This window comes from Phalangium opilio, unplaced genomic scaffold (genome assembly GCF_054372755.1).
Source record: "Phalangium opilio isolate 3A_F unplaced genomic scaffold, DU_Popi_V2 ptg000077l_1, whole genome shotgun sequence".
Taxonomy (NCBI): Eukaryota; Metazoa; Arthropoda; class Arachnida; order Opiliones; family Phalangiidae; genus Phalangium; species Phalangium opilio.
Genome location: NW_028324185.1, coordinates 5,092,450 through 5,107,751, shown reverse-complemented (window position 1 = coordinate 5,107,751; position 15,302 = coordinate 5,092,450). Strand labels below are relative to the sequence as shown.

Genomic DNA, 15,302 nt, shown 5'->3' with positions numbered 1-15,302 from the left:
CGATATATGTTTTGTTCCAGCTTTGGTTGCCAGAACGTGCAAACCTTATTCTCTATGTAACGTAGCTTTTTGCGTGTTGCCAACAGATGAAAGCAATACCGGATTTAAAATCTCAAGATTTTAGATACTTAAAGTCAATATTGCTTTCGTCTGTTGTCAGTACACACAAAGCTACATTACATAGAGATCTAGCTTTGAGCGTGCTGACAGCCGAGGCTGGAACCGCCTATATATCGAATAATAATTATAAACTGCCATCGGAGATAGAGAGTTGTCTATCCTGTAGCGTGAATTCAAATTTCCCTACGCGCATGCATGCTTTATCCAATATCCAAGGTCTATGCATCTAAAGTTCTAAACAGAATTCAGAGCAGACACGTCACGGCACCGCCTCCTCCTTTATCTAAATTGAGAGTTTTGCGACGTTGCAGCACGTGTAAAGCACGTGGTGATTACTATTCAAAATATTTTGAAATTAACTGGGAGCAGAGTACATATTTAGAGGTATTAAATTTATTTTAATTTTTATGTTAAAATTGTAATATATGCAACAACAGGCGGCAACTCCTTAAAACCCGTTTTTAAATATTGTTTTCCTTGAATGAGGCTACAGAGAAAAAAGTAAAGTTGTTTATTTTCTTGAACCTGAAATTTGAAATTTCAAGGTTTCTGTGTCAATCTGTCAGACGGTAGTAATCGTTTATAATCGATACTGAATATATTAATTCGACATGGAAAGCAGTGAGTATCTTATCTACATTAATTAACATATTTAAATTTTAAGTTATGTATAATAAAACAGGAACAGGAAAATGTCGAGAAGCCAAGCTTTTACAAGCTTTACGTCAAAAAATAGTGGTTATAGATGGGGTAATGGGAACTATGATTCAACGGGAAAACTTAGACGAAGCTGGTTACCGTGGCAATAAACTTATAAACCATACATCGTCTTTGAAAGGAAACAACGATATTTTGTCTATTACGCAACCTGATATAATATTTAAAATACATAAAGTAGGTATGACGTATTTTGACAAATACGTGAACTAATTTTAATTTTTCGACGCAACTTAAGTCTTATTTAGAAGCCGGTGCCGATATTATTGAAACCAACACCTTTAGCGCTACTTCAATAGCACAAGCTGATTATTGCGCTCAAGATTTTGTTTATGAGCTAAATAAGTCATCAGCGTTAATAGCTCGATCCGCTTGCGAAGAAATTGAAAATGCCACAGGAATACCGAGATTTGTTGCTGGAGCTTTGGGACCCACAAATAAAACTTTTTCAATATCGCCTTCTGTTGAAAAGCCAGAGTTCAGAAACATAAGTAAAGGGTTAATTCATTTAAAGTGAAATTTAGGAAATAGCCAGACAATAAATAACAATTTTTTTAATTGATATAGATTGTTAAAATAACATTAAAATAGTTATCAAAATTTAATAATATTTTCTAAACGTTTTACATTAATTTTTTTACAAAATTTTACAAAAAGTTTCAACAGTTCACTGGTTAAGCGTAACGCTAATTTTTGATGTTTTACTTCAACTACCATAAACCAATAAAATGACAACACGAGGACCTATTTGATTATGGGTTAGGTCGAAAGGGGAATCTGGAAAAGTCAGGGAAATAAATATTTGACTAAGAATTCAGGGAGACCGAGAAATTTTTAATTTTTTAGTAAAATTCAAAGAAATTTGTTTCTAACAAAAAATAACCACTCGTTACTCCAAAAAACAACTCCTGCTGCTACTAGATAGTCTTGTAACTAGAAATATTTGGGGAAAAAACCTTAAAATGTCAGGGAAAACGGTTTTCCAAACATTGTATTAACCCTGGTTTAGTTAGGTTGGGTTAGGTTTACTTTAGATTCAGGTCAGGCATGGATTAACTAAAGCTAGGGATTATTCACTAACCGGGTTTCCCGTGTAATGCTATCGCCAACTACATGTTCCGAATTATTCTTTGATTCCCCTCTTCATTCCCCCAATTTATTGGACCAAAACGGATGTAGATATAGCACCATCTCTGGGCAAAATAAATAGTTTTTACCCAATTTAGGCAGGATTTCAATTTTTACGTCATTTGACACGTGATATTTGGTCCAATTTTCTTATAACTTCCTGTTAGGGATAGTAGCTGCTGCTAGGGGGCATTTGGAACATGCATGCTTTATCTTTTGGGGGAACGAACTATCCCTAGTGTTAGTTAATCCATGGGTCAGGTTAAAGGAAATGTCAGCTCCTGAGGCGCCCCTAACATGCTGGCAAATCTTTTATACACCAATAGGGACTTGGCAATTCGGGCTTAACTCCGCCCCCAGCGCTATTATGGTATGTTTTTTTAACAGAATGAAAGCTATACAAGCCCCTCCTCCTGGTATGTTTTTAGCACTAGTGGAAGGTAGAGTGACGTTGCATGACGTAGTACTGCCAAGTCCCAATTTTCTTTGCCTAAGGCAGAAACCAATCAGAACTCGTCGAGGAGGGCGGAGCTAAAACTAGGCTTTGCTAAACTTAGTGGGCTAGTCGACTACACCCCTCTACTATGGCAGCATCTAGTGGCATTTGTTTAAACCAAACTACAACCGAGACTTGCATTAATTTAAAGGGGCTGGCCGGAGGTGTTGGGGTGAAAGGGGGAGGTCAAACTGTTGCTTAACATATTGGTTACCCGCCCACCGCGACGGTGGCGCCATTCCTTAATGTCCAAAGAGCTGGGTGTTTTCTCCCTGGACTAAGGGCGGTCTCCCGCCAACAGCGCCGGTGAGCCCCTTTAAAGCAAAGCGCGAGTCAGGTGGATTCTCATACAAGGTGACTTTCCTTACGAACTCCATTTTGGGCTTGGCGAAGGCATTTGTGTGCGGGATTTATAAGTGCACTTATAAATCCCACCCACTAGCCTTCGCCAAGCTAAACCCGAAAGGAGGAATGTAAACTTGTGGGAGATCCACTGAACCCGCGTTTTGCTTTAATCTAAATCTTTTAAAATATTATTTTTGTCTTAACCATTTCATTAATTTCAATATTTTGTTTGAGGTAAAGTAAATTTTTTTTTGGGTAAATTTGAAGGTTTTGACGAACTAGCAGCCGCTTATGAAGAACAGGCTAAAGGTCTATTAGACGGAGGAGTCGATATTATTCTAATTGAAACTATATTTGACACGGCAAATTCCAAGGCCGCTCTATATGCAGTACAAAAACTCTTTCGTACCAGTTACGAACCTGTGCCAATTTTTGTTAGTAATAAATTAACTGTACTAATTCTGTGAATTTTGCCTTAGCCTCCTCTATACTATCAAGGGCTGTTGGTGTTGATATTTTTAATGGCGAATTTAAGTGGTTTAGGAGTACCCCCAATCTAGGTGGCGCTGTTTTTAGTTTTTGGAAAACCAATTGGGACTTGGTAGTACTACGTCATGCAACATCACGCTACTTTCCACTAGTGCTAAAAAACATACCAGCCCCTATATATAGCTTTCATTCTATAAAAAAACATACCAAAATGGCGTTGGAGGCGGAGTTAAGCCCGAATTGCCAAGTGCCTATTCAATCTAAATTGAATTTCGGGTCTTTATCATTGTAGTAAAATTCCGCCAAGGCTTAGTAAACGATAAATTTGTGCGGGATGCATTTTGAGAAACAGAAGTGCCGCCTCTAGCGGAAAACAGTAGCGAGTTTAGGGCGTCCGACGTCTTGACGGTGAAATTTCGGTTTTGTAGAGCGAATTTGAGTTCTTAATTTTGTTTGGTAGAGCACAACTAACCAATGACTGTTCGATGACATCAGTCACCTGACCCAGGGTGTGTCGCGCGTTTAATACAATTTCGCAATCCCTTATAATAGGTGTTTTAAACCGGTATTGAATATTGTGTACACAAAATGATGAAGTTGCGTAAAAAAAGTTACAACTTTAGGCCTAAAATTGTAATATACCCTCACGACAATAGAGGGAGCTACTTCTTTATTTTTATGAGCGAATTTTAATTTTTCGGTTGTAAATGAAAGCAGCTAGCCTTCCGCCCGACATTGGCGTTTTTTCAACTTTGCGTTGACGCCTTTGGTCTGCTCTCAAGCCCATTTATGGTCATATGAAACCCAACCCTTGCAATGTCACTTTGAGAATATATATATCAAATATGATGCACAAGTCTTGATAGTAGAGAGGAGATGATAGCTGGACCATACAAGTTTTGAATATTTTATGCAGTTTTCGGGGACTATTGTGGATAAAAGTGGGCGTACTTTATCAGGGCAAACATCAGAAGCATTTCTAATTAGCATATCTCATGGTAATCCACTATGGTAAGCATAATATGTAATTACACGAGAAAATAATACCCCCTACCTCATTATATTGAGTTTAAAAATGCCCCAATACTCTCGAGCGTTTCGGCCCAGTACTCTCGAGCGTTTCGGCTTAGTACTCTCGAGCGTTTCGGCTTAGTGCTCTCGAGCGTTTCGGCCTAGTACACCCAAGCGTTTCGGCCTAGTACTCTCGAGCGTTTCGGCTTAGTACTCTCGAGCGTTTTGGCTTAGTACTCTCGAGCGTTTCGGCTTAGTACTCTCGAGCGTTTCGGCCTAGTACACCCAAGCGTTTCGGCCTAGTACTCTCGAGCGTTTCGGCTTAGTACTCTCGAGCGTTTCGGCTTAGTACTCTCGAGCGTTTCGGCTTAGTACTCTCGAGCGTTTCGGCCTAGTACACCCAAGCGTTTCGGCCTAGTACTCTCGAGCGTTTCGGCCTAGTACTCTCGAGCGTTTCGGCCTAGTACTCTCGAGCGTTTCGGCCTAGTACTCTCGAGCGTTTCGGCCTAGTACTCTCGAGCGTTTCGGCCTACTAGTCTCGAGCGTTTCGGCCTAGTACACCCGAGCGTTTCTCCCCATCACTCTCGAGCGTTTCGGCCTAGTACTCTCGAGCGTTTCGGCCTAGTACACCCGAGCGTTTCGGCCCATTACTCTCGAGCGTTTCGGCACAGTACACTCGAGCGTTTCGGCCCAGTACACTCGAGCGTTTCGGCCCAGTACACTCGAGCGTTTCGACCCAGTACACTCGAGCGTTTCGGCCCAGTACACTCGAGCGTTTCGGCCCAGTACACTCGAGCGTTTCGGCCCAGTACACTCGAGCGTGTCGGCCCAGTACTCTCGAGCGTGTCGGCCCTGTACTCTCGAGCGTGTCGGCCCAGTACTCTCGAGCGTGTCGGCCCAATACTCTCGAGCGTGTCGGCCCAATACTCTCGAGCGTGTCGGCCCAATACTCTCGAGCGTGTCGGCCCAATACTCTCGAGCGTGTTGGCCCAATACTCTCGAGCGTGTCGGCCCAGTACTCTCGAGCGTGTCGGCCCAGTACTCTCGAGCGTGTCGGCCCAGTACTCTCGAGCCTTTCGGCCCAGTACTCTCAAGCCTTTCGGCCCAGTACTCTCGAGCGTGTCGGCCTAGTACTCGCGAGTTTTTCGGCCTAGTGCTCTTACTCTCGACTGTTTCGGCCTAGTGCTCTTACTCTCGAGGGTTTCGGCCTAGTACTCTCGAGGGTTTCGGCTTAGTACTCTCGAGCGTTTCGGCTTAGTACTCTCGAGCGTTTCGGCTTAGTACTCTCGAGCGTTTCGGCTTAGTACTCTCGAGCGTTTCGGCCTAGTACACCCAAGCGTTTCGGCCTAGTACTCTCGAGCGTTTCGGCCTAGTACTCTCGAGCGTTACGGCCTAGTACTCTCGAGCGTTTCGGCCTAGTACTCTCGAGCGTTTCGGCCTACTACTCTCGAGCGTTTCGGCCTAGTACTCTCGAGCGTTTCGGCCTAGTACTCTCGAGCGTTTCGGCCTAGTACTCTCGAGCGTTTCGGCCTAGTACTCTCGAGCGTTTCGGCCTAGTACTCTCGAGCGTTTCGGCCTAGTACACCTGAGCGTTTCGGCCCATTACTCTCGAGCGTTTCGGCCTAGTACTCTCGAGCGTTTCGGCCTAGTACACCCGAGCGTTTCGGCCTAGTACACCCGAGCGTTTCGGCCCATTACTCTCGAGCGTTTCGGTCCATTACTCTCGAGCGTTTCGGCACAGTACACTCGAGCGTTTCGGCCCAGTACACTCGAGCGTTTCGGCCCAGTACACTCGAGCGTTTCGGCCCAGTACACTCGAGCGTTTCGGCCCAGTACACTCGAGCGTTTCGGCCCAGTACACTCGAGCGTTTCGGCCCAGTACACTCGAGCGTTTCGGCCCAGTACACTCGAGCGTGTCGGCCCAGTACTCTCGAGCGTGTCGGCCCTGTACTCTCGAGCGTGTCGGCCCAGTACTCTCGAGCGTGTCGGCCCTGTACTCTCGAGCGTGTCGGCCCAATACTCTCGAGCGTGTCGGCCCAATACTCTCGAGCGTGTCGGCCCAATACTCTCGAGCGTGTCGGCCCAATACTCTCGAGCGTGTTGGCCCAATACTCTCGAGCGTTTCGGCCTAGTACTCTCGAGCGTTTCGGCCTAGTACTCTCGAGCGTTTCGGCCTAGTACTCTCGAGCGTTTCGGCCTACTACTCTCGAGCGTTTCGGCCTAGTACTCTCGAGCGTTTCGGCCTAGTACTCTCGAGCGTTTCGGCCTAGTACTCTCGAGCGTTTCGGCCTAGTACTCTCGAGCGTTTCGGCCTAGTACACCTGAGCGTTTCGGCCCATTACTCTCGAGCGTTTCGGCCTAGTACTCTCGAGCGTTTCGGCCTAGTACACCCGAGCGTTTCGGCCCATTACTCTCGAGCGTTTCGGCCCAGTACACTCGAGCGTTTCGGCCCAGTACACTCGAGCGTTTCGGCCCAGTACACTCGAGCGTTTCGGCCCAGTACACTCGAGCGTTTCGGCCCAGTACACTCGAGAGTTTCGGCCCAGTACACTCGAGCGTTTCGGCCCAGTACACTCGAGAGTTTCGGCCCAGTACACTCGAGCGTGTCGGCCTAGTACTCTCGAGCGTGTCGGCCTGTACTCTCGAGCGTGTCGGCCTGTACTCTCGAGCGTGTCGGCCCTGTACTCTCGAGCGTGTCGGCCCAATACTCTCGAGCGTGTCGGCCCAATACTCTCGAGCGTGTCGGCCCAATACTCTCGAGCGTGTCGGCCCAGTACTCTCGAGCGTGTCGGCCCAATACTCTCGAGCGTGTCGGCCCAATACTCTCGAGCGTGTCGGCCCAATACTCTCGAGCCTTTCGGCCCAGTACTCTCGAGCCTTTCGGCCCAGTACTCTCGAGCCTTTCGGCCCAGTACTCTCGAGCGTGTCGGCCTAGTACTGGCGAGTGTTTCGGCCTAGTGCTCTTACTCTCGAGTGTTTCGGCCTAGTGCTCTTACTCTCAAGAGTTTCGGCCTAGTGCTCTTACTCTCGAGTGTTTCGGCCTAGTGCTCTTACTCTCGAGTGTTTCGGACTAGTACACGCCAATGTTTATTTAATCCTGTTCTGTTCTAAACTTGAGTGCTGACTTGAATTGTAACGAGTACTGGTCAAATTCTCTTTCAATTACTGTGTAAAATCTAATATAGTTGTAAACGTTTTGAAAATCAGCGTAGGATTGAATTGCGCCTTAGGAGCCAATGAAATGAGGCCGTTTATTGAAATAATTTGCAAAAACACTGAAGCCTTTGTTTTATGCTATCCGAATGCTGGCTTACCAAATGCCTTTGGAGAGTATGATGAAACACCTGAAGATATGGCGAAAAATATTCGAGTAAATCGATTTATTTAACTAAATTATAGCAAATGCCGGCTCCTGTGGTACCCCTAACATTCTGACTACTCTTCTACACGTAAATGTACCTTGCCAAAGGCATGAGCCAATCATAACCCGTCAATGGGGTGGAGCTAAAACTACCCTTAACTAAGCTAACACCCCTTGATTATGGGTGCATCTAGTGGCATTTTTTTGAACTAAACCATAGCCTAAACTTGCTTAAAAGTCATTAACTTTTGCTAATAATGAAATTAATAAATAAAACATTTGTAGACATTTGCTCTTGATGGATTGGTCAATATTGTTGGTGGTTGTTGTGGAACGACTCCTGATCATATTCAAGCCATTTCTAAAGCAGTCAAAGATTGTCGACCAAGAATACCACCTGAAAATATATTTAAAGATGCTTTATTATTAAGTTGTAATGATTTTAATGCGAACTTATTTTGTCCAATTATAAATTTAATCGTTTTAATTTTTCTTTGTTGTTTATAAATATTGGAGAAAGATGTAACGTTGCTGGTTCGCGAAGATTTGCAAGGTTAACTCGGGATGGCCAATATCAGGTATTTGACTTTGGACCTAAACTTAGTTCTCATTGGCCTTAAAATCATGGCGGAATGAAGTTCAACTGAAAAATTACACGCTGAGAAAGACGAAATTGCCGTTCCTTCAGTCCTATTTTTCAGTTGAACTCGCCATAAACCTGGAAATCGTCATTGATGACTTAGGCTTTTGGGAACAGAAGGTAGTTAATATTTAATTAGAGCTCAAAGACAAACACAAACACAAGGGAGCGCTGTTTTATAAAATTTCAACTAACTATTTATTATATTGACTAGCTGTTACCCGAGGCTTCGGTCGCGTGTAGTAAGAACTTCTATTAAAATGATATAAAGAATGGGTAGATTTTACTGATGACTAATATTTTTGTAGCACCCTAGGAGCGAAGGCACTCGGCGTTGCCCGTCAGCCCGTCGGGATGCATTTTTTATTACTTTTCACGCGGACATTATTCCATAAAGAAGGGTTTTTAAGTTTTTGGTCACCATTTAAAAAGATGGCAACAAATAGAACCCAAAAGGCCATTCAGCACGTCTATAGGTTAAAGGAAACCCAGTGTACTAAATATTTGCGAAATCGATTGAAACGCGCGGACTTTGTTGCGTAGAGAAGATTTTTTTACATTTCTGGGCGCCATTTTTTAAGATGGCGGCGGATTGGAAAAATCTTTCTTAGTACGCGCCTACCACTTTTGAGTAACGTTCCTGCAAATTTTCAGCCTTCTAGGGCAAGCGGTTTCGGCTGGGCTTTGATTATCAGTCAGTCAGTCTGTCAGGACTTTGGTTTATATAGATATAGATTAATTAAGACACGAGCCCAGATTTGATTTGATAAAATAATGTTTTATTCAATCAAGAAGTGATATCCAGTTTACTAGGGAGAAGGTATAAGATGCCTAAGTATTCTCGCGCCATAGTTCCAGTCCCCCTTTCAAAATATAATGGGGACCTAAAAGGAGGCCGGCGCTATTTCGCCTCTTTTCTGTCGGAAAATACTTAATTTTCGTCATTCGCGTCACGTTGACGTGAGTTTTCAAGAACCAATGAGATGCTGGTTGTAATTTAGAGGCGGAAATTAACTCCGGACCTACTATACGTTTGGACTGGAGATAAAGCTAGAAATATGGCTAATTTATACCTTATCCCTAGTAAACTAGATATCGCTTCTTGATTCAATAGTAAAACTTACCCAGGATTTTCCCATAGGACGCAGCAAGCGGTGCCAAAGATCAAGTTGAAATGGGAGCCCAAATTCTTGATATTAACATGGATGAAGGAATGTTGGATGGCAAAATGGCTATGGCCAAGTTTTTAAACTTAATCGAGACAGAACCTGATATTTGTAAAGTAATTTTCTCGTGTATTTCTATTTACTGCATGATCAAAGTTTTCTGATTAAAAACTGGTTGTTTGTATTAGGTTCCATTTTGCTTAGATTCGTCTAATTTTGCCGTTATCGAGGCTGGTCTCAAATGTTGCCAGGGAAAATGCGTTGTTAATTCAATCAGCTTGAAGGAAGGAGAGGAAGATTTTTTGGCCAAAGCAAGCGTGATTAAACAATATGGAGGTGCCGTTGTTGTCATGGCATTTGACGAAATTGGACAAGTGTTAAAAAACCGGGGGTCTTATTAAAAAAAAACAGCCCACTGGGTTTTTTTTCTGCGTTTTATTGGGGTTTTTTCCGGGTTATATTGGGGGTTTTCTGGATTTTATTGGGTTTCTCTGTGCTATATTGGGGTTTTTTCCGGGTTTTATTGGTTTTCTTCCGGAGTTTATTGGGCTTTTCTGCGTTATATTGGGGTTTTTCTGCGTCGGGTTTTATTGGTTTTTTCCGGGTTTTTCTGCGTTATATTGGGGTTTCTACGGGTTTTATTGTTTTTTTCCGGGTTTTTCCGCGTTTTATTGGGGTTTTTTCCGGGTTTTATTGGGTTTTTTTCCGGGTTTTGTTGGGTTTTTTCCGGGTTTTGTTGGGTTTTTTCCGGGTTTTATTGGGTTTTCCGGGTTTTATTGGGGTTTTTCCCGGTTTTATTGGGGTTTTTCCCGGTTTCATTGGTGTTTTACCGGGTTTTAATGGGTTTTTATATTTAGCAGTTGTGTGCATGGTAGAAATTGTCATTCAAAAGTAAAAAAGACTTAAAATGTTTTATTAATTAGTACTTTTGAAGTTGAAACAAGAAAAAGTTAAAATATATTGGGGTTTTTTCCGGGTTTTATTGGTTTTCTTCCGGAGTTTATTGGGCTTTTCTGCGTTATATTGGGGTTTTTCTGCGTCGGGTTTTAGTGGTTTTTTCCGGGTTTTTCTGCGTTATATTGGGGTTTCTACGGGTTTTATTGTTTTTTTCCGGGTTTTTCCGCGTTTTATTGGGTTTTTTTCCGGGTTTTATTGGGTTTTTTTCCGGGTTTTGTTAGGTTTTTTCCGGGTTTTATTGGGTTTTCCGGGTTTTATTGGGGTTTTTCCCGGTTTTATTGGGGTTTTCCCGGTTTCATTGGTGTTTTTCCGGGTTTTAATGGGTTTTTATATTTAGCAGTTGTGTGCATGGTAGAAATTGTCATTCAAAAGTAAAAAAGACTTAAAATGTTTTATTAATTAGTACTTTTGAAGTTGAAACAAGAAAAAGTTAAAATGAAATTAATAAATTATGCTCGCATTCAAATTCGTGAAAATTGAAGATCTTAGTGATGCGATTTATTAAGTGGGTTTTTTGGTGGTTTTTTATGGTGGGTATAACCCAATAAAACCCGTGGATTTTTTATGGTGGGCTGGGTTTTTTAATTCGAACCCTGATACAAGAAAAAATTCTGTTTCTTATTTACTGTTTTTACTAACTGTTGTTTCTATAGGCAGCTGATGAAGATCGCAAAGTCGAAATATGTCAGCGATCTTATAAGTTATTAACGGAGAAGATTGGTTTTAATCTCTGTGATATTATTTTTGACCCAAATATATTAACAATTGCCACTGGGATGGAAGAACATAACACTTACGGAATTGATTACATCAATGCTACCCGAAGAATAAAAGTAAAGTATATTTTCCAAGGAAATTGTATAGTGATGGGCACAAGTCGATCTGGGATCAATATCTCTTACTAATATTGCTATTTTGCCTATATATGTATAAAAAACTATAGATGGCGCTATTAAATTAGCTAATGGGGCCAATTCTGTACTTTTAACGGGTTATCGCTAGTGATCATAAGGGTTTGTGTCAGTCTCGGTAGTCAACACGCGAAACTTATGGAGAACATATCTTATGAACTTGTGCTGCAATTTGCTAAAAAAAGTTACAGAAGTTCCCAGACTATTTACTACATTATGATTGGCCTTAGGGCCATTATCTAACCAGCCATAAACAATTTGCTACTGGAGAAGTAGTGGATCAATATTGGTTTGAATTGGGTTAATATCGGTTACCTAGTTTAGTTCATTATTTACTCTATATAATGGGTATCAGTTAATATACCTTCAAGAACGAATTCAGGATACCATAAGAACGTTGAAACAAGGCAATGCTGGCGCCATGAAGTCATACTTTTCATAGTACGAGGGAGGGGGGGCTATATTTTAGGGAATATTCTAGCGCCCTCTAGAGTCTTAATTATGATTCATTTATTTCGCTTTTCCGTTTCCGAGTTCCGACAGTGACGGAAAAAGGAGTCTCCCGGGTCTAGGAGTGTTAAGGTCGGTGTCAAGAAAAAAAATGTTAAAATAGTTAATGATTAACTGCTATGATTAAAAAGAGTGGACCACAATAAAGTTATAAAGAACCTAGATTTTTCTATTAGACAGCAGATTTATCTGGGGCAAAGTCAGTGCAACGGATTTCTCAAACTTTGGCGTACAACGCCAAGGCTTAAGGGCAGAGAAGATAAATGTGATACTAGCCACATTAAAGGAAAGCGCGGCTCCATGATCACCAATAGCACGAATTTTACCTTGCCAAAGGCAGGAACCAATCAGACCTGATGCACTATAGTTCCCATTGGTTCCTGCCTTTGGCTTAAGTAGCCTTTAGCAAGCTGAATGAATGAATGAATATTTATTTTCTCTCCATTACTACAAATGGATCCCTTTTATAACAGGGGGGAACAATGGTTCGCAAGAACAATTTTAAAAATATTTAGCGGTTCATATAAACAGGTTTAAAATGAAAAAGAACAAAAAAAAAGAAAAAAATCGCGTACAATCAACAAAAAACTGGTAAACTACCCCAACAATTGTTAGTCGTTAGAAGGAGTATACCAAGACAGTAAAATACTTTTTGCGCAGTCAATAAAATCGAAGTGCAATGGTTGAGTGTAACCCAGGAACTTTTCCATATTGGCCTTGTCAGAGGTTGACAATGAGACCGTATCACGTATTGCCCTAAACGCTGGTCATTTAGTCAGCACGTGTGCTATATCTTCCGGTGAGTCATTGCATAGAGGGCAGGTAGGATTCTCCCCAAATATTTGCGAGTTTCGCAGGGCTATTGGTAGCGCACCTGTGCGAGCGAGGAATAATAGTTGACTCGGCCGTCCATTGGAATAAAAACATTCCACTGCTGGGATTTCCTTAAGCCTGTACAACGCAAGGCTTTCGTGTTTAGCCATGTCAGCCCGCCAATACTCCGTTGAATTACTGGTAACTGCCCTACGCACGACCAATGACCAATCTCGATACGAATCACATGAAATACGAGAGTGACCCGTCCCATACCTGCTGTCTAGAAACCATACACGGTTAATCCATTTCGTGCGATGCCCCATGGCACGGACATATGCATAGACTTTTTTCGCAATTCTTGACTCGGGCATGTATTTCAAGCGGCCTAAATATAGTAGCTTACTAACAGCTTCGCGTTCCACGAAGAAGGACCATGATAGTTCACCCTGCGAGCCGTCATAAAGTTTCCTCCTATAGCTGCTTCCCCCACTATAAATTGGCTTTGATCCAAACTCTTCACAGTCGAGTCCGACAGGCATATGACCTCGTTCGCGTAAGTTAGTCCAGGTACGGCTACTGCCTTCCAAAGGCGGCGTGTCACGACGTAATGATTATAGCTGTGTAGACCCTTGTGTTTGACAGCACCCATGAGGCGGCGAGCCTTTTCACGTAGTCGTTGTTCGTGGTCCAGCAAGTAAGTAGTCGAGTCGGTTATAGTAATTCCCAAGTATTGAACTGACTTGGCGCTTTCTACGAGAGTGCCTTGAATGGTAATATTGTACCCAACGACATAATAAAACACTTTGGTGCACTGAAGAGAAGCCCAGTTTCGGAGGCATAGTCTCCACAAATGTTTAGCACGCGTTGTAGATCATTGACAGTTTCCGCTATTGTGAAAATATCATCCGCAAAGAACATACCAGGAATAGTATGATCAATTGGTCGAGATGGGTGACAAATCCGAAAACCTAGGCCTTTTTCAAATCCAGAAACGCAACAAGAAGGGTTCGTCGTTCGAGTCTCGCCAAGCTTCGCCACTGTGTAGCAGAAAAGCCATCTATAAGGGGCATCAACGGAGCCGCGCTTTCCTTTAATTGATTTATAACTCACTGATGGCGCTAAAAACGGATTTTAAGGCGTTACCTAGAACGAATGGGGTAAAATTTTTCGATAGAAGTATGACTTAACGGTACCAGAGGACAATGTTACCATTCCACGTTCTTATGGTATCCTGAATTCGTTCTTGATACCTTCTAAATAAATTTGCTGCCTCTTTCAAAATCTGTAGTAATCAGACATCACATAAGTCATAATTTTTGTTTCCATTCTTAGGAACTTCTTCCCGGTGTTCGAATTAGTGGTGGCGTCTCAAATTTGTCATTTTCATTTCGTGGCAATGAGCATATTAGAGAAGCGATGCATAGCGTCTTCCTCTATCACGCGATTAAAGTACATATTAAATCATTTTTTCATTCTCTATTTTATTATTTTCCAAAATTTGGTGGCAATTAATATTCTAAATATTTACGTAACAGGCTGGAATGGATATGGGTATTGTAAACGCTGGTTGTTTACCAGTTTATGATGACATTGAAAAAGATCTATTGGAAATGTGCGAAAATTTGTTATGGAATAAGGATGAGCAAGGAACGGAGAAACTTTTGGAATATTCTCAGAGAAATAATATAAAGAAGAAAAATGTACAGTCATCGGAAGATGATTGGCGGTGCCAACCGGTTGAATGGCGACTAGAACACGCCTTAGTCAAAGTAATTATTGTTTTTCAAGCAATAGGTATAGAGAGTTTTTAATAGTGGTGGGCATCAACCAATTGGTATTGGTTGCAGTTATTGCAATTTTGGAAGCTATGTTAGTTTGTTTGAGCTTAATTTACTGATTTTTATTGATATGCTTAAATATTTCCATAGATGGCGCTTTTAAGATTATTTATGACACTGCCATTTGTTTAATTCATTAACCAATTGGTATGGTTGCAGTTATTGCAATTTTGGAAGCTATGTTGGTTTGTTTGAGCTTAATTTACTGATTTTTATTGATATGCTTAAAAAGTTCATAGATGGCGCTTTTAAGATTATTTATGACACTGCCATTTGTTTAATTCATCAACCAATTCTTATTGGTTGCAGTTATTGCAATTTTGGAAGCTATGTTGGTTTGTTTGAGCTTAATTTACTGATTTTTACTGATATGCTTAAAAAGTTCCATAGATGGCGCTTTTAAGATTATTTATGACACTGCCATTTGTTTAATTCATCTTATTTGGCCTTGGTGTCGCGATACACAGTTCGGTACTGGGAAGGTGGTGGTAGCGGTTGATATTGGTACCAGTTAAAAATTGGTTAGTATTGGTATCGCGTTGGTAGCATAGCATTCAATATTTGGTTGGTATTGGTTAAAAATTGGTCGGTATTTATAAAAATTTCGTTGGTATTTATAAAAAATCATTTGGTATTAGTAAACAATCTATTGATATTAGTATTGATATCACTTTTGGTAAAAGAACGTTCATATATGAACTAAAAACAAGATGGCTCCGGCCATCTTACACTTTTTACCGCCCTCTAGTGACTAGAATTAGTATTACTATTTTCATCATAAAATGACCCCGGCTAAT

General features: G+C 41.8%; 1 protein-coding gene across 1 annotated transcript; it reads left to right on the top strand.

Moving 5' to 3' along the window:
- Positions 1-653: 653 nt before the first annotated feature.
- Positions 654-14,586, top strand: LOC149657021 (methionine synthase-like). Its single transcript, XM_089844797.1, has 13 exons — positions 654-741; positions 809-1,014; positions 1,076-1,328; positions 3,074-3,240; positions 4,212-4,306; positions 7,514-7,676; positions 7,953-8,131; positions 8,167-8,245; positions 9,449-9,589; positions 9,662-9,847; positions 11,084-11,263; positions 14,000-14,116; positions 14,203-14,586. The coding sequence occupies exons 1-13, from the start codon at positions 732-734 to the stop codon at positions 14,476-14,478; spliced, it is 2,052 nt and encodes a 683-aa protein (XP_089700923.1). The 5' UTR covers positions 654-731; the 3' UTR covers positions 14,479-14,586.
- The last annotated feature ends 716 nt before the right edge of the window (positions 14,587-15,302 follow it).

What these genes read in the sequence shown, in the direction of transcription:
- LOC149657021 (XM_089844797.1), top strand. An exon ending in TAATATTTAAAATACATAAA is followed by an intron (nt 1,015 to 1,075) that starts GTAGGTATGACG and finishes ACGCAACTTAAG; the next exon opens with TCTTATTTAGAAGCCGGTGC. An exon ending in ATATGGCGAAAAATATTCGA is followed by an intron (nt 7,677 to 7,952) that starts GTAAATCGATTT and finishes AAACATTTGTAG; the next exon opens with ACATTTGCTCTTGATGGATT.